General features: G+C 38.9%; 1 protein-coding gene across 2 annotated transcripts in view; it reads left to right on the plus strand.

Annotated features, from left to right (window-relative positions):
- The window catches only part of LOC117400093 (POU domain, class 6, transcription factor 2-like), a 124,550-nt gene that overhangs the window by 35,627 nt on the left and 72,778 nt on the right, over positions 1-16,145 (plus strand). For both annotated transcript variants that reach the window (XM_059023063.1, XM_033999534.3), the window contains 2 exons: positions 891-988; positions 8,965-9,184. In XM_059023063.1, coding sequence (XP_058879046.1) covers positions 891-988; positions 8,965-9,184 — 318 coding nt within the window. The remainder of the gene's footprint in view (positions 1-890; positions 989-8,964; positions 9,185-16,145) is intronic.

A 16,145-nucleotide genomic window follows, 5' to 3' on the forward strand; every position in this document is an offset into this window, starting at 1 on the left:
GACACAGATATTGGGGAAGGTATATAAATGCACTGAAAAGTTAATCAGAACACAACATTTTTTGAATGACAGAAAATTTATTTTTTAATTGTAGACCATGGCTTCTGAGTCTGTGTCCCTTAATGTGGGTGCAGGTGGTTGGGGAACAGTGGCAGGAGTTTATATATACTTCATTTAGGGTTCAGACATTTACAAAAGTGTAAATCCAGTTTTAAATATGAATCCCCAACACAATACAAAAATAGACATCCCAAATAAAGAACTACATCCTGCCAAATACAGAATACAAAACATAAATGTACTTTAAAATGGGATAAATGCACAAATATAATCCATACAACATTATATATATGCATACATAAATGACCAAGAGTGAAAAACTGCCACTTACGAATGATTTGCTTTTTTTTTCATACAAAAAGGTTACTCTGTGTGAAATCTCCCAGCGGATCCCCTGGGGCTGTGTGTGGTCGCACGCTCATTACTGTTTCAATATTTAAGATATACGCTGTCATCCTTCACAGTATTGTAGGGTTAACACATTTGAATAATTGTTGCTCATTATACCAGCTAGAGCTACTAGAGCCTTGTGCGCTGCGCACTCATGTATGTAAATTGATGTTTAATGTGCCCTGAATTTGTTCCGCTGATATTATTCAGCTTCAGTTTCAGCGTTGTCACTTTGTCATATATCTCCCTCAATGAGCCGGACAGGCTGAATGAAGCAGTAATTTATGCATTTGATGAGTGATCTGAGCGCCTGAGTTATTGATAAAGCACTTAAGCATATCATTTCCAGCTTGATGTTATGTGACATCACGCAGAGGTAATGTGCTGGTTCCCCAGGCAGTGGAATATTAAGCTGGAGCTTCTCTTTTATTTCTCTTCAGGGGCCAGAGGGAACACAGTGCAGTTGGAAACAGGCAGTAGCGCAGCTGACCAGCATCAGTCAAGCCAATCACACCCGGCCTTTCCTGTTGGCCCGCAGGTTGGTACACCTCACTTAACTAAGTAGAATAGGAGGGAGGTTAGCTGTTTTAATTGGGAATATAGCATGAGAACGCTGTCATTGTTTAATTTTACTGAAGCTTGTGCTCTACATGTAGATTTCAAGTTATACTTTGAATTATATGAGCCTTTATTAACGGACTACCGTATAGTAAAATTAATTGTGTCTACATAATTAACATATTTTGAAGCGCAAAGGCTAATTTTCTGAGAATGTAACCATTTTAACTGTACAAATTGTGAAAGAAAAACTTACAGTAAGTAACAGATAAAGGATATTTGATAATATTAGAAAAAAAATCTGAATTTAATTATATATAACTTTATAATCTGTTTAAAAGTTTTGTTTCCAGAAAGTAAAATAAACACAACACTACTTTCTTTTAATTAAATACAGTACTAAAAATAAGCATTTCATTTTGAAAGATATGCTGTTGTTAGAAATCCCTTTTAAAAGTATGAATGCTGCTTGATATATTGTTGGTCCCAACAATATGCTGCAGAGAGAATGCCCTAATCTTTAAAGCTCTTTGATTGAAGTTCAACACTGGAAGAATAAACATGTGGAAAACTGCTTAATGAATTGGTCCTCTGTAGGCCTGAGAGAGTCATATTGAACAAAATGTTAAACTCAGTAACACAAGTAATCTATATAACAGGCTAAGTTTAAGGGGGAAAGCTATTTATCAGCACAAGCTTGCCTTAAGTTTTGAAGGAAGCAAATGACTTGGCATTGATTTTATTGATAAAACACCTAACTGGAGGAGGGGGCGTGAGATAAAACTGCCGGGTTAATTTAAATCCTGAAAATCAGAAGCTGCGGGTTCTTAACACTGCGATTCAGGGACCACGTGATGTAAACATCTCTGCTTTAACCTATTTCCACACACCCATACCATGTATCTGTCAGACTACAGTTAACACTGCATTTTAATAAACAAACTGCCTGTACCCACTAGGAATATCCTGTTTGCAATGTATCCCTTGAAGACTATTTTCCGAGATTGTAAGAGTAATATTTTTGTTAAGTTTGTATTGTTTTGGGGGTCCCAGAGTGGCTCACCTGGTATAAGCCTGACTGTGTGGTGTGCAGGGTGAGTCATACAATCAGGGAAGTGCAGGTTCGCATCCTGGCTGTGCAAAGTCAGCAGTCTTCACAGGGGATTCCAGAGGGAGAGTCAGAACAGATTGTTTCCCCTCATGGCGCTACAGCGGACCCGCTTAGTAAGCTCAGGCGGACACCTGCAGGGCTGGCCCTTGTCCTCCAGTGGCCAGTAGCTCTCTGACATCCGCTCTCGAGTTCCTGGGTTTAAAAGAGGAAACTGGCTTGGTCGTGGGATCAGAGAGCACCCACTGAACCTTCAGTTCTCCTGAGCTGTGTGAGGAATTGCTGTGGTGAGGGGAAATTTGGGAGAAATTCAGGGGTAAAATAATTGGCGCAATATTTTTTATTTATTTATTTATTTTTAAGTTTGTATCATTCATGTTTATGGGCCCATGCTGGTAATTTCTGCTAGAAAATACCCACTTTGGAAAATGTTTAGAACCATTGAACTAAAACATTTACCTACTGTAAATAAGATTATATTTTTAAATAAATGCTTTCATTTAATAGTTAATAGACCAAGTTTTTGGGCATTATTTGCCAAAAATAAACTTTGGTGGTGTAACCAAAGTTTTTGCAGAGCTCATCAAAACTTTTACATCTGTAATGCGTACCTTTATTATTATTATTGTGGATTTATAAAGGATGATACAAATGGCACTTCACTAACAGCAGGTGTCTCTAGGCCATCTGGAAAGAGTTACAACAGCTGCTGGTCTGCAGCATCTTTCCAAATGCAAAGCTCTGAAAAATGTGTCATATTACCAAGTCAATACAATTAGACACAGTTTGTACTAGTCATAACCTTATAGTCACATTTTATTAAAGACACATGATACCTGATTTCAGCCAGTCACTGGGCATATTTTCTAAGCCTTTCCTCCAGTCTGTATTTTTATATTTTCAAAGGAGACAGATCCATAATAGTGTTACAGAACGAGAAACAAAAACTGAGAAAGTGCTTCAGAGACCTTTACAAAATAATTAGACTGGATGAAACAGGGTAAAATCAATCAATCAATCAATATTTATTTTATATAGCGCCTTTCATAGTGGACCACCATCACAATGCACTTTACAAGATAGTGAGGAACAATGCATAATACATTAAATACAGTGAAATACAGGGTACATATGTAATATTTTGGAACATTAAATAAACAGTAAAAAACAATGCAAATACATTAAATACAGGCATAATACATTAAATACAAGGCTAGGATGTGAATTCTAAACATGGTGGATGCGTGTGTCATGCAGAAGCATACAAATAAGATTGAGTGAAAAACCTGAAATAGCAATTTAGACAACAGCTAATAACAGATATCAGGCTTGAAGAGCATTGAAAGCAAGAGAGAACAAGTGGGTCTTGAGAGTTGATTTGAAGCAAGTGACTGTGGGAACTACACGCACTAAAGCTGGGAGAGAGTTCCAGAGAGTCGTGGCCATGAAGCTAAAAGAGCACTCTCCGAGTGTGGTATGCTTTTGCTTGGGTATAACAAGCAAGCCAGAGTTGGAGGACCTCAGCTTGCGTGCAGGGACATAGCGGGTCAGCACGTTGGAGAGATACTCTGGACCTGCGTGATGAAGGGCCTTGTAAGCAAGCAGTAGAATTTTGAAAATATTCCTGAACTTTACAGGTAGCCTGTGCAGCTGGGCAAGACAGAGGGTAATGTGATCATGTTTTTTACATCTGGTAAGGATCCTAGCAGCGGCATTTTGAACCAATGTTTAGGACGCGTGACGGTAGACCACCAAAGAGAGAGATGCAGTAGTCGAGAGGAGATGAATGCATGACAGAGTATCTCTGTATCCAGGAGGGAAAGGTAGGGACGGACATTTGAGATTTTTCAGAGGTGGTAGAAGGAGGATTTGACTACAGAGGAGGTTTGGGCATCAAAGGAGAGGTTACTATCCAGAAGTACACCAAAGCTTTGTACAGTGGGGGAAGGCAGCAGCAGACAGGGTCTGAGGTTCAAGGAGTTGAGTTTTCGATCCTACTAGAAGTTCAGATTTGTTAAACATGTACATACTGTGCAGCATGAAGATGCATGTGATTATTATTATTATTTATTTCTTAGCAGACGCCCTTATCCAGGGCGACTTACAATTGTTATAAGATATCACATTATTTTTACATACAATTACAGATTATGTACAGTATTGTTATATTATAAACCTAGCATATCGTCTCTGCTACAGCAATGAGGTTCCAAGTAGGTTTTAGTGTACTGTAATTTAAAGCTGCCTAATACAAACTGGTACAAAAATACATATGTAAAATAACATTAATACCCCCTGCAGTAGACATTACCTTTCATTTGACTCAGAACACCTACTGGTACTGTCACCACTGTCTGATACAGTATCTAGAAGGTAAGGTTCACTGCACTGGATTATTATTTTGGTATATCACTGATGATTTGCATTATTAGTGTTTTTATCTGGTTGCCTGTTTCCTGGGGAAACCATTAAGATCATTGGGTTCCCCTTTCTTTATCTTTACTTGTGCGACTCTGACACCAGTTTTAGAAATGCTGTTTCTGTTTTACAAGTTTTCCTGATTATGAATGTCTGAAGGAATGACTGTGCTGTTCTCCGATATAGAAAGGTGCGTCCTTGTTTTGAGAGTTTTGAATTTCAATTTATGCAGTAAGTGCCTTGTCAAGGTTAGCCACTTTAGTGCTGGTAAAGTATTGAGCTTTTTATTTATCAAAGACAATTGAGATTTTTTTATTTTTTCATAAATGCATTTGTCATAAGTAAATGTATTTTACATTCTAGTGTTCATGTGTTTTATTGAGTTTTTCATCTTTTTTCAACACTGCCCAAAGCAATAGAATTTACTTTAGACTCAAATTAATTCCAGACCATCTTTACCATATAGGCAACCTCTGTTATGATATACATTAGATGGCCAATGATTCATTCATCAGGCTTTTTATTATTAATAATAATAATAATAATAATAATAATAATAATAATAATAATAATAATAATAATAATAATAATAATAATAAAAGTCCACTTATAGGGCTTAACACAAATATGTGGATTTATCTCTTGTAGGAAAGCATAAACATCCCAAATAATCCCAGGCTGGTCATTTTATTGATGTCATGCAGCATTATGAGTGTATAAATGTCTCCAAAAAATGAGCACTATCTAACGCCCTCAAACAGCCATATGTACAAGGTTCTAAAGATATCAACCGTGTTTGATAGGTTTATAGAAAGCTTTTAGCATACAACTTGAAATAAATGTGCCACTGTGTGGTTGGAAGTGACAGTAAGCTCTAAGTGTTGTAAAGGATCTGTTTAATGAAAAGGGAACCTACTGAATTATCTCCTGAACTCTAAAGAGCAACTGGAGTTTCCAAGCATCACTGCCTGCTTGTATGTGATGTACATGTGTCGTGGCTGATTCTACAAGAAATGTGGTGTTATAAGAATACCAGAGATCCATCCAGCCACGAATGTGGGAAGCATTCCAGGGCTGGTTTATGTTATGTTATTTCCAATTTTACCTGGTGCCATTTTCCATTTTGATGATGATCATTAAAATTCACAGTCTATAGTACCAGTCCAGGCAACTTTAAAGTGTACAGCTATGGCCAAAAAAAACCCAATATGAGCATAATTTATTTATTTTATTTAACATTATGTAATCAAAGAAATTACAAAATTATATTGCAAAAGTCAACCGGAATCCATAATAGTAGTACGGTATTTCATGTTAGATTTGAAAATGTCACATTTTTCTATTTTTGTCAGTTTTTCGTTAAGTATATGGAAAACTACAAAGCGACATGTAATTCAACATGTTAGCGTAACATTAATCGGCAGGTTTCATTCGACTTTATGAAGCAAAATTAATTAATTCTTGATGAAAAACATGTGGCCATAGCTGTAAATACCTGGAGTTGAAATAGAAAGTTTTGTTTGAGCTGACAGTATTCCCCACTATTTATTTTCTATTGTTGACAATACACTAAACAAACAGTTCTAAACAAACCTGTCTTCATTTTTTAAAAGCATATCTGTGATCTGACATTTGTCTCAAATACCAATAAGTGATTAAGGTAATATAAGAGCATTAGTGTTGTGATAAACAGTGTGAAATACTTTCCATCTCATGTACTGTAACTGAAAGGATCAACACCTTTTTCATCCACTTGTACATCATTCATAAGTATTCAAATGTTGTACAGAATTATTTGCCTAATGTAGTGTAGCTTATATAATTGTTTATTTGTAAAATGACCACAGGAATCTATTTATTTATGCTTGTCTTTACTTGTTTAACAACCAATCACAATATACATCTGTCATCGATACATGCACATTATTTTAGGAAATTGTGTTCCTTCATTTATAGTTTTTTGATAGAAACAGCAGATCAGAGACATGCGTTTCCAGTGTAAATATAGATTTGTGTAGTACCAGGCAGCAGCAATCCCTATAACTATGACTTTAGACTGCAGAAATATATACAGTCAGCATGATTGCAAACATCTTAAAGGCAAGAAAACTGTAACTGTCTTTTTTTATATTGTTTTCATCTGTAACTGACTACTTGTGTTTATTGTTGTTTTTAATTAACATTATCACCAGCGAACAAGCACCCCCTAGTTATCACTTCCTGAATACATTAAAGCGAACACAGCTTCGCTTTGCCATGCAAAATACAAGCAGATAGCTGACAAATGCAGTTACAGACGTTTGAATTCCATTGCTATTCTAAGAAATTGCCAGCCGGTGCCAGCAAACACGAGTGCTCAGATAATAAAATGTCCTCATTATTATTTTTTTTTATTATTTATTTCTTAGCAGACGCCCTTATCCAGGGCGACTTACAATCGTAAGCAAATACATTTCAAGTGTTACAACACAAGTAATACAATAAGAGCAAGAAATACAATAACTTTTGTTCAAGCAAAGTACAAGTGTGACAAACCACAATTCAATAATACAGCAGATAATAGTGATAGTGACATCAGGATATGATTAAATAGTGATAGTTACATCAGGATATGATTAAATACAAAGTACTACAGGTTAAACACTTGGCAGATTACAGTATTCTGAAGTACAGGATTAAATGCAGTAAAATGGGGGCAGATAAGAGCAAAATAAAGCACATTTACATGAAGGGTGATAGTGTCCCAGGATAAAACAGAGGAGTTCTACAGGTGCTGTTTGAAGAGGCGAGTCTTAAGGAGGCGCCGGAATGTGGTCAGGGACTGGGCAGTCCTGACATCTGTAGGAAGGTCGTTCCACCACTGCGGAGCAAGGGAAGAGAAGGAGCGGGCTCTGGAGGCAGGGGAGCGTAGCGGAGGTAGAGCTAGTCTTCTAGTGCAGGCGGAGCGGAGAGGTCGAGTGGGGGTGTAGGGAGAGATGAGGGTCTGGAGGTAGCTGGGTGCAGTCTGGTCAAGGCATCTGTAGGCTAGTACAAGAGTCTTGAACTGGATGCGAGCGGTGATCGGGAGCCAGTGGAGCGAGCGGAGTAGTGGAGTAGCGTGGGCGAAGCGAGGCAGAGAGAACACCAGGCGGGCAGCAGAGTTCTGGATGAGCTGGAGCGGACGGGTGGCGGACGCAGGGAGGCCAGCCAGGAGGGAGTTGCAGTAGTCTAGGCGGGAGAGTACCAGGGCCTGGACCAGGAGCTGGGTAGCATAGTTGGTGAGGAAGGGTCGGATTCTTCGGATGTTACTCAGGAAGAATCGGCAAGTGTGTGCCAGAGTGGAGATGTGCTGGGAATAAGAGAGGCAGGGGTCCAGGGTGACTCCAAGGTTCTTAGCTGAGGAAGAGGGAGAGAGTGTGGTAGATTCCAGAGGAACAGAAATAGAGAGATCAGAGGAGGGGGAGGAGGAGGGAAAGAAAAGGAGGTCATCTGCAAAGGTGCCTAAAGAGGGAAGAAATGTAAAAGGAGGAAGACAGTGGTATTTTTTTTTTTAAAGAAAAATAATGACCACAACAGGCTGTTAAGGTGTAATATATATTCTAAAACTAGGACAACATCATGAACCGGTGTGATAGTCTGATAGCGTGAAAGCAAACAGCCTGCTGTCACAATCCTCCTTGCTTGGTCGATGCAGGCCTTTCCAGCTCACAAGCCAAGAATTATTGTGGCACATGAAAGAGCTAAATAGATGATGAATGGACTATTTCTTTCATCCTTAAATTAGAACTCAGTGTATTCCCTTTCCATACAGCCTCACTAACACAGGATCATGGTTTACAGATCTGTCCTATTTATTTGAATGGGCTTTCCCTGATGCCCTAGTATGATTTATGGGGAATGATTTAACGTATACAGTTGTTAATAATTGCATAGGAATGCAGCCCTCCTTTTCCATGGGTGCAAATCTTGTTCTAAGGGTTGATAGGATTCTGAGGCTGTCAGTCTATCCCAGTTTAGGCAGCTTTGTATGACTGGCCTTGGACGGCGCTAATAGTGCTCAGCATCTGAACTATGATCCCCATGGCCTTTTTTTGTCAAGGTAGAGCGTGCCTATCAGACTGATGGGCCCATTTCACCCTCTTAATACAAATCACATGTTGTTAGGGCTCTTCAAGTTGTGTTTATGTCTCTTTGTGTTATGTTGAGTCTACTGAGACTTGAATTCAGAGGCGACCTAAATGTGAATAAATACGGAACACGTACTGCAAATCAGAAAGCTAAGGAAAGTTATGCGTTGTGTTTTAAACCCTACAGCCTGTTCAGTAATACCCTACTATGGTTTACTCAAATGTCAAACTATGTAAAAAAAAAAACAAACAAACAAAAAAAGAAAAAGATTCATTTTTTTATCCTTTCCGTTCACAGTTTTTTTGGTTTGATTTTCCTTGTAGTCGTCGTTGGCAGCACAACAGTTGGCATCAGCTGTGGCAGGGGTGATGCCCGGGGGAGCTCCAGGCCTCAATCAGCCAATCCTCATTCCGTTCAACATGGCTGGGCAGCTGGGCGGGCAGCAGGGGCTAGTGCTGACACTGCCCACCGCCAACATCCAAGGCCTAGTGGCAGCGGCAGCAGCTGGAGGCATTATGACGTTACCACTACAAAATCTTCAAGGTAAGGCATGACCCCAGAACATCAAGGTTTGAACCAGCATGTCATCTGACAATGGGAGATTCTTGTTTTTAGATCATGGCAGACGCACAGATTACTTTCTGCCACATACGTAATTAAAAGTGCTATGCTTATGATATATGAAAATTGGTATAACTTTCTACTTCAGCTTTGACTAGTACTTATTTGCATTACGGACCTGACGCAAAAGCAGTGTTATGTTAACACCACTCAAATTATGTATGATCAGTTGCCTGTCATATCATTTTCTAAGCACAGCAGGCTACTTTAGCTCTATGGACAATTGAACATAATTTCTGTTAATCCTGTAATTACTGTGTATCTGACACTATACATTATACTGTACACAATATGTTTGCGCTTCCATATCATCACTGGTGCCCAGACCAGTCAAAATAGATTTATACTGTAAAGGTTTTTGCTTTCATGAGGTCAACTATCTGGATTGGAGGAACATTTCTGAAATATTCGATTGTAAGATATTTAAAATGCTTCTTATTTGAACTCCAGACCTACATAGATGTCTATAATCACAGGGCCTGCTTCTCCACCTGTAAATGAGGTCCTGTTATTATAGTTAATTTTATTTATTTATTTAATTTATATAGTGGCTTCCATACCAAAGTATCACAAGGTACTGTACATAAATACATAAAAATACAATAAAATACAAAATATACAAATAATAATTATAATAAAAAATAATCATTGAAAGCTAGCAATTATGTTGCATTAAAACCACTAAGATAAAAATGCCATTTTATAAAAATGTGTTTCAAGTTTAGACTAAAGAGATTCACATGTCTACTGCTGTTTTTTCTGCTTAAAGTGTACTTTTCTTGTTTCCATCAGCTTGTCTGTCTGCATGGCTGTTTTTTAACTTAACTGCATGTTTTTAAAAGTTTAATGCTATATGTTCTCTTTTGATTGTAGTTGTAAATGGTTTTCATTTTAATGTTTAAAATATTGTCTCTTTTATGCCATTAGATTGAGCTGAAGAACCTGTCAGTCATAAATCTTAGATCAGGAGGATGCACTAATGCAAAAAAATGTGCATGTATAAATTTGGAGAGTGCATGTAAAGCAGGAGGTTGAAGATTAAAATAATGCCAGAACAGCACAAAGTAAAAGAAAATATAACAAAGTGAGGAAAATAGACCTTTCAGACCAGAAGGATGATAAAACCTTAATGGACAAGCATGCATAAATAAAATCTCCATTCTGAAGTCCAGTGAGTAATCACTAGCTTAATAAATACTATCATATATTCAGAGTCACTCTCTTCTGCACATATAGCTGTATCTTTCCAGGCCTGGATAATGTGTCTCCTTGGCTTATCCTTTCAAAACTTTTTTTGCGTACAAAGGTATTTGAATGGCAGTGCCAGAGGAGAAGTTTCTTCTGTGGCTCTGTGCTTTTTAGCCATTGATTTATTTTATTTTATTTTTTAATGGGAGCAAACAAGAAAAAAAGTGTTAAACTGCTTTGGGAAAACTGTTTTCTGTCCGTAACAGTAAAGTTACTTTACATACCAGGACCATTTCTCTGGCAACATCTTGCTCAGCCTTAGCCCGCTGTGTGTTCTTGTTAAATAATAGGCTAACATTCTTCTTGAACAAAATAATTGTACTCACTGGTTAAGGTGCATTAACCCAAAAGATGAACACACTGTTGTATTTTTAGCCATTTCATTTGCCGTTAGAATTTAAATCTAGCCTGATTTTAACAGACAGTAATAATTCAATTCAATGGCAAATGCTTTTTAAATATGAAATACATTATCATTTTTTTTACAGGGTGTTTGTTGCTATTTGTATGTAATTAGTGTAAGATTTAAGTTTTTAAGAGGTAATTATCCAAGGCTGTATGATTCCTACTGTAAAAGGAGCTTGCACTCAGAGACAGTATCACATCCATGTAAGGTATAAAAATACCTTTAAGGTGTATTTGGACCTTGCTGTGCTGTTTCCCGGATCACTTAAATAGTCACTTTCAGGACGTTTTCGGAAATATGAACTGCTTTGGGCAACTTCGATGTATCCTGAAGCTTCATGGCACTGTTTACATCTCTGGCTGCAGTGTCAGAATAAGCGTCTGATTTGTTCCAGTCAGGTAGAGCATGGGTTACCCTAATAAAAGTCAGTGCATGCACCTATTCAGTATTCTCACTCGAGTTTCATCTAGCTTACCTTTGCACACAGTAGCTGCGGCTGCAGTCTGCCCGGAGTCATGTGCAGCAGTATATGCTATGAATGTGTTCCCAATGACACCAATTGCAATACAAACTCTTACTGTCAATAGATGTTGTCAGGGATGTAACTGGTGAATGAAATTAGTGGTCTATCAGTTTTAGACATGTGTTATTTTTATATTTGTAAACACCATTACAACATAACTACTGCTAAAACACAGAAGTGTAACAACAAATATGCCTGTTGAAATAAAGTGCTGTGTATTACAATGATTAAAGTAATGTCCATTAATAAAATGTATTGTGATATAATCAGAATCTCGCCACCATTGACTCCAATTTGGTGTTTCAATGTGATGATAATAAACAAGGTGACATTAACAAGAGTGATGTTAAGCGAGTTTGACCGGTGTGTTTATCAGTGTGCATATCTCATATAATATAAACTGTTGGTATTATTATTATTATTATTATAATTATTATTATTATTTATTTCTTAGCAGACGCCCTTACCCAGGGTGAGTTACAGTTGTATACAAAAATACATATCCAGATTTACAGTACAATTAAGAGCAAGATACAAAATACAGTGACTTCAGTCCTAATAAGAGCAAATGCAAAACACAGTACAATTTGATAACGGGGCAGTTCAAGAGCAGATAAGTGTTGATAGATACATCAAGGTTAGATACGAGTGCAGGTGAAATACAAAATACTACAGATTGGATTAAGTACATGAGTAAATACAGTAAAATAGGGAGCAGATAAGTGCAAGTTAAAGTGCATTAAAGGAAGAGTGCTATATTGTCCAGAGGGAGAGTTGAGTTTTACAGGTGTTGTCTGAATAGGTGTGTCTTGAGGAGGCGCCGGAAGGTGGTCAGGGACTGGGCAGTCCTGACATCTGTAGGAAGGTCGTTCTACCACTGCGCGGTGCGGGTGGAGAAGGAGCGGGCTCTGGAGGCAGTGGAGCGTAGAGGACGTACAGCCAGTCTTCTAGTGCAGGCGGAGCGGAGAATTCAGGTGGGGGTGTAGGGAGAGATGAGGTCTGGAGGTAGCTGGGTGCAGTCTGGTCAAGGCATCGGTAGGCGAGTACAAGCGTCTTGAACTGGATGCGAGCGGTGATCAGGAGTCAGTGGAGTAGCATGGGAGAAGCGAGGCAGAGAGAACACCAGGCGAGCAGCGGAGTTGTGGATGAGCTGGAGCAGACGGCTGGCGGATGCAGGAAGGCTGGCTAGGAGGGAGTTGAAGTAGTCTAGGTGGGAGAGTACCATTATAACTGGGTCCCAATTGTATTTATAGTTTTGTCTTTGACAAGCATACATTCAAGACTCTCATTTTTCAAAGTTGCTCTTCTCCAATCTAGTGTGCATTTTTAAAGTATGATTCTTTTATTGTCTCTAGAGTCCTAACATGTATAAATATACCTCAGTCCTTACTTCCTTACTTGCATCTCAAAATCTGCATTCTGCCTAATCGTGTTTAACGTGGTGCAGATTATGGGTGCTAGTCTTACTCTTTTTGTATTCCTCTTCAAGAGACATGAAATAGCTTTCAGAATCAACATAAAAGCAATGCCCCACTTATGTATTGTAATGAGTACCGATGTCGGTAATAATCAAAATGATGTTTCAGTTAAAGTGCTCTTTTCTGAGTATTGTACTCATGTAATGGGCTAAGGCATGACAAAGATCATGGAAATCGTTCTCTTCATTACAACACCAGATAACTGATTCCTAGGGGAACATCAAAATATCTCCATGCTACCTAATAGATGTCTGGCTGAATCATTTTCATTCTACCATTGCCTTCATAAAAAGTCCATTTAAGATCTGCTTTTAACAAATGCATGACCTTTTACAAATCATTATTTAAAAGTTAATCTGCATAATGTAGGTTTTAAAAATACATTATTTGAATTTTATTTTCATTGGCAAACCTACATGAACACCCCCACACAATCACTTAAGGCATTTGACAATTAATAATGATTAATTAAAGATGTATAATATATTAAAATAAAATGGGAAATCTACACTCTGTAATTCTGTGATATAGCCACTATGTTATTATTAAGCAAGGTTGTGCCTTTCAGTCAATGTACAAACACTGCAAGCACAAACGAGAGAAAAAAAATTGTGCTTCGACAGAAGAAAAAAAAAAACAATCCATCAGGACATATTTAGGGTAATAACAGTCCTGTATTCCCCTAACAACCGTTTTAGTTTTATTACAACACATTTAAAGCCCATTTGTTTGTGGTTTCATTCAAAATGGTCTCAGCAATTTGTATTCAGCGCTATAATTTAATGATTTAAGTTTGCTGCGCTTGTAAGATAACTCGCAGGGGAGAAAGTTGTATTAAATAAATAATAGAGATAAAATGTATACCCTCATACATTTCAAAGCTAAAGCAACTCGCTGTACAATGGAATAGCAGCACAGAGACGCAGAGCTGTAATTTGATTGATTTGTTTTGACAGCAGCCAAATAATTGAGAGTGAAAGGTGCCGGCACAGATGAAATATTGTATGAACCAGATTTGTTAGGCAAACCCAGCAGCAATAGTCTCTGGGTTTTTATTTTCCTCTGATATCCCACCGATACCGAGTACCAGTTTATCATGTGTCTTATGTGAACAGTACTTTACTAGCCAGATAGACATTTAGGAATACAGAGTGATTAACTATGACAGAATGTTAAAGGTGAAACTGTACTAACATCTAAATGTATGTTAAGAAATGCAGACTTTTTTGTATTAAAAGTTAGTCAGTAAGCGTACATTAAGTAGACAGAAAAACCTGTAGGGGTGTTCAGACAAACGGGATTTAACCCTTTATTTAACTGACCATTGCATTGCTAAAACTCCACTGGTAGTCTCAGCCATGTAGAGCCTCCATTAACTTGCAGTAGATGCCTCTAAACTGGGTTTTTAACGTATCGCTGGAATTTTATACAAAAATGTATATGTTGCAGTTACTCTGTCAGGCCAGGCATTTAACCAAACAACAAAAATATGACCAATGGGCCAAATTGTGCATAAAATGTGTAGTCGTTTTGATCAAATTCTTTGTTTAACAGAAGGCTTCTTAAACAAAGTGTACCGTAAGGTCCAGTTTATAACATGCACCGCTTGTATAGTACCCTGACACCATAGTATACTACAGATATAACCTGAGTATACAGCACACCTTATAATAATAATATACTTTTCATATAGCGCCTTTCATAGTGGACCACCATCACAAAGCGCTTTACAGAGGTAGGCTGTGAACTGTGCATTATATGCAGAGTCACTTACAATAGGACATTGATTTAACATCTCATCCATAGGATGGAGCGCAAGGATGTTAAGTGACTTGCTCAGGGTCACACAGTGAGTCAGTCAGTGGCAGAGGTCTTCTGGTTACCTGGACTTTAACCACTGGGCCACACTGCCTCCTAACCATCGCTCTTCAACATCACCTTGTGTACCTGAATAGCACGCGACTACCATATAATAAATAAATAAATAAATAACAGAAAGAGTAAAAAGATTGTGAATGGGGGTTAATCTAAAGGCTAAAAGTTCAGGTACAGTATGCAGTATGTACTTTCTGGTTCAATGTCTTTTGGCATTAGGGTAATTACAAAGACGCTTTTAGTGAATAGCTGTGCCATTACAGTAATCCAATGGAATTATTGTTTTAATTTAAAAAAAAATAGTAATAAGTTTTGAAACTCAAAGGCATCAGAGTGTTCAATTATCTGGGCAACTGGCTCATTTGTGCCCAGTCTCCAGCAGAGGCTTGTCACCGGCCACCTTCAACGGTTGGGGCTTACGGTGAATCATGTGAAGAGCCAGCTCAGGCCTTTTCAGACAGCCTCCTATCTAGGAGTGTGCTTGGACTCCATGTCCATGCTGTCCACTCTGTCAGACAGCAGTGCAGAGAATAGCCGTCTGTTTTAGAGCTCTTTCAGCTCAAAAGAGCACTGACAGTAGTGATGTTCCAGAGACTTCTGGCCTTGATGGCAGCAGCTTCCCAGACCCTTCCATTTGGTCTCCTGTGTATGCACCCTCTGCAGGCCTGGTTCAACAGCAGGGTTTTTCAGCCTGTGTTGAACTGCGGCTGCCTATTGACAGTGTCTCGTCACTGTCTAAAGGCGCTTTCTTGGTGGAAACAGTCTGCCCATCTACACCTCGGCGTCACCAGAAAGGTCGTCATCACGGACGCATCGAGCCTGGGCTGGGGCACTGTGTGAAATGGCAGGGGTGCGAAAGGCATGTGGAACCTTGGCAGGGTCTCCACATCAATGTTTTAAGCCTGCAGGCAGTTTACCTGGCCTTGCAGAATTTTTTGCAGGAGGTTCAAGGGAGACATGTGCTTGTCCGTACAGACAACACAACAGTGATGGCTTAAATCAACCACCAAGGGAGGCTCAGGTCATCCAGCCTCCATCGCGTGGCCTGCAAGCTTTTGCCCTGGGCACACAAGAACCTCCTCTCACTGCAGGCAGTACATCTGCCCGGGGGGACAAACTGGGCAACGGACCACCTCTCAAGGAGAGTCCCCAGCGCCTCAAAGTGGAGGCTTCACCCCAAGGTGGTGAGCCTTATTTGTGAGAGATTCGGGAGAGCAGAGATGGATGTCTTTGCCTCCCAGGAACCAACCCACTGTCCCCTCGGGTTCTCCATAATAGGAGGCAGAGATCTGCTGGCAGTAGATGCCTTGGACACCAGTGGCTGAGGCAACTGTTATATGCATTCTCACCGCT

Source organism: Acipenser ruthenus, chromosome 4, assembly GCF_902713425.1.
Source record: "Acipenser ruthenus chromosome 4, fAciRut3.2 maternal haplotype, whole genome shotgun sequence".
In the NCBI taxonomy this organism is placed as follows: domain Eukaryota; kingdom Metazoa; phylum Chordata; class Actinopteri; order Acipenseriformes; family Acipenseridae; genus Acipenser; species Acipenser ruthenus.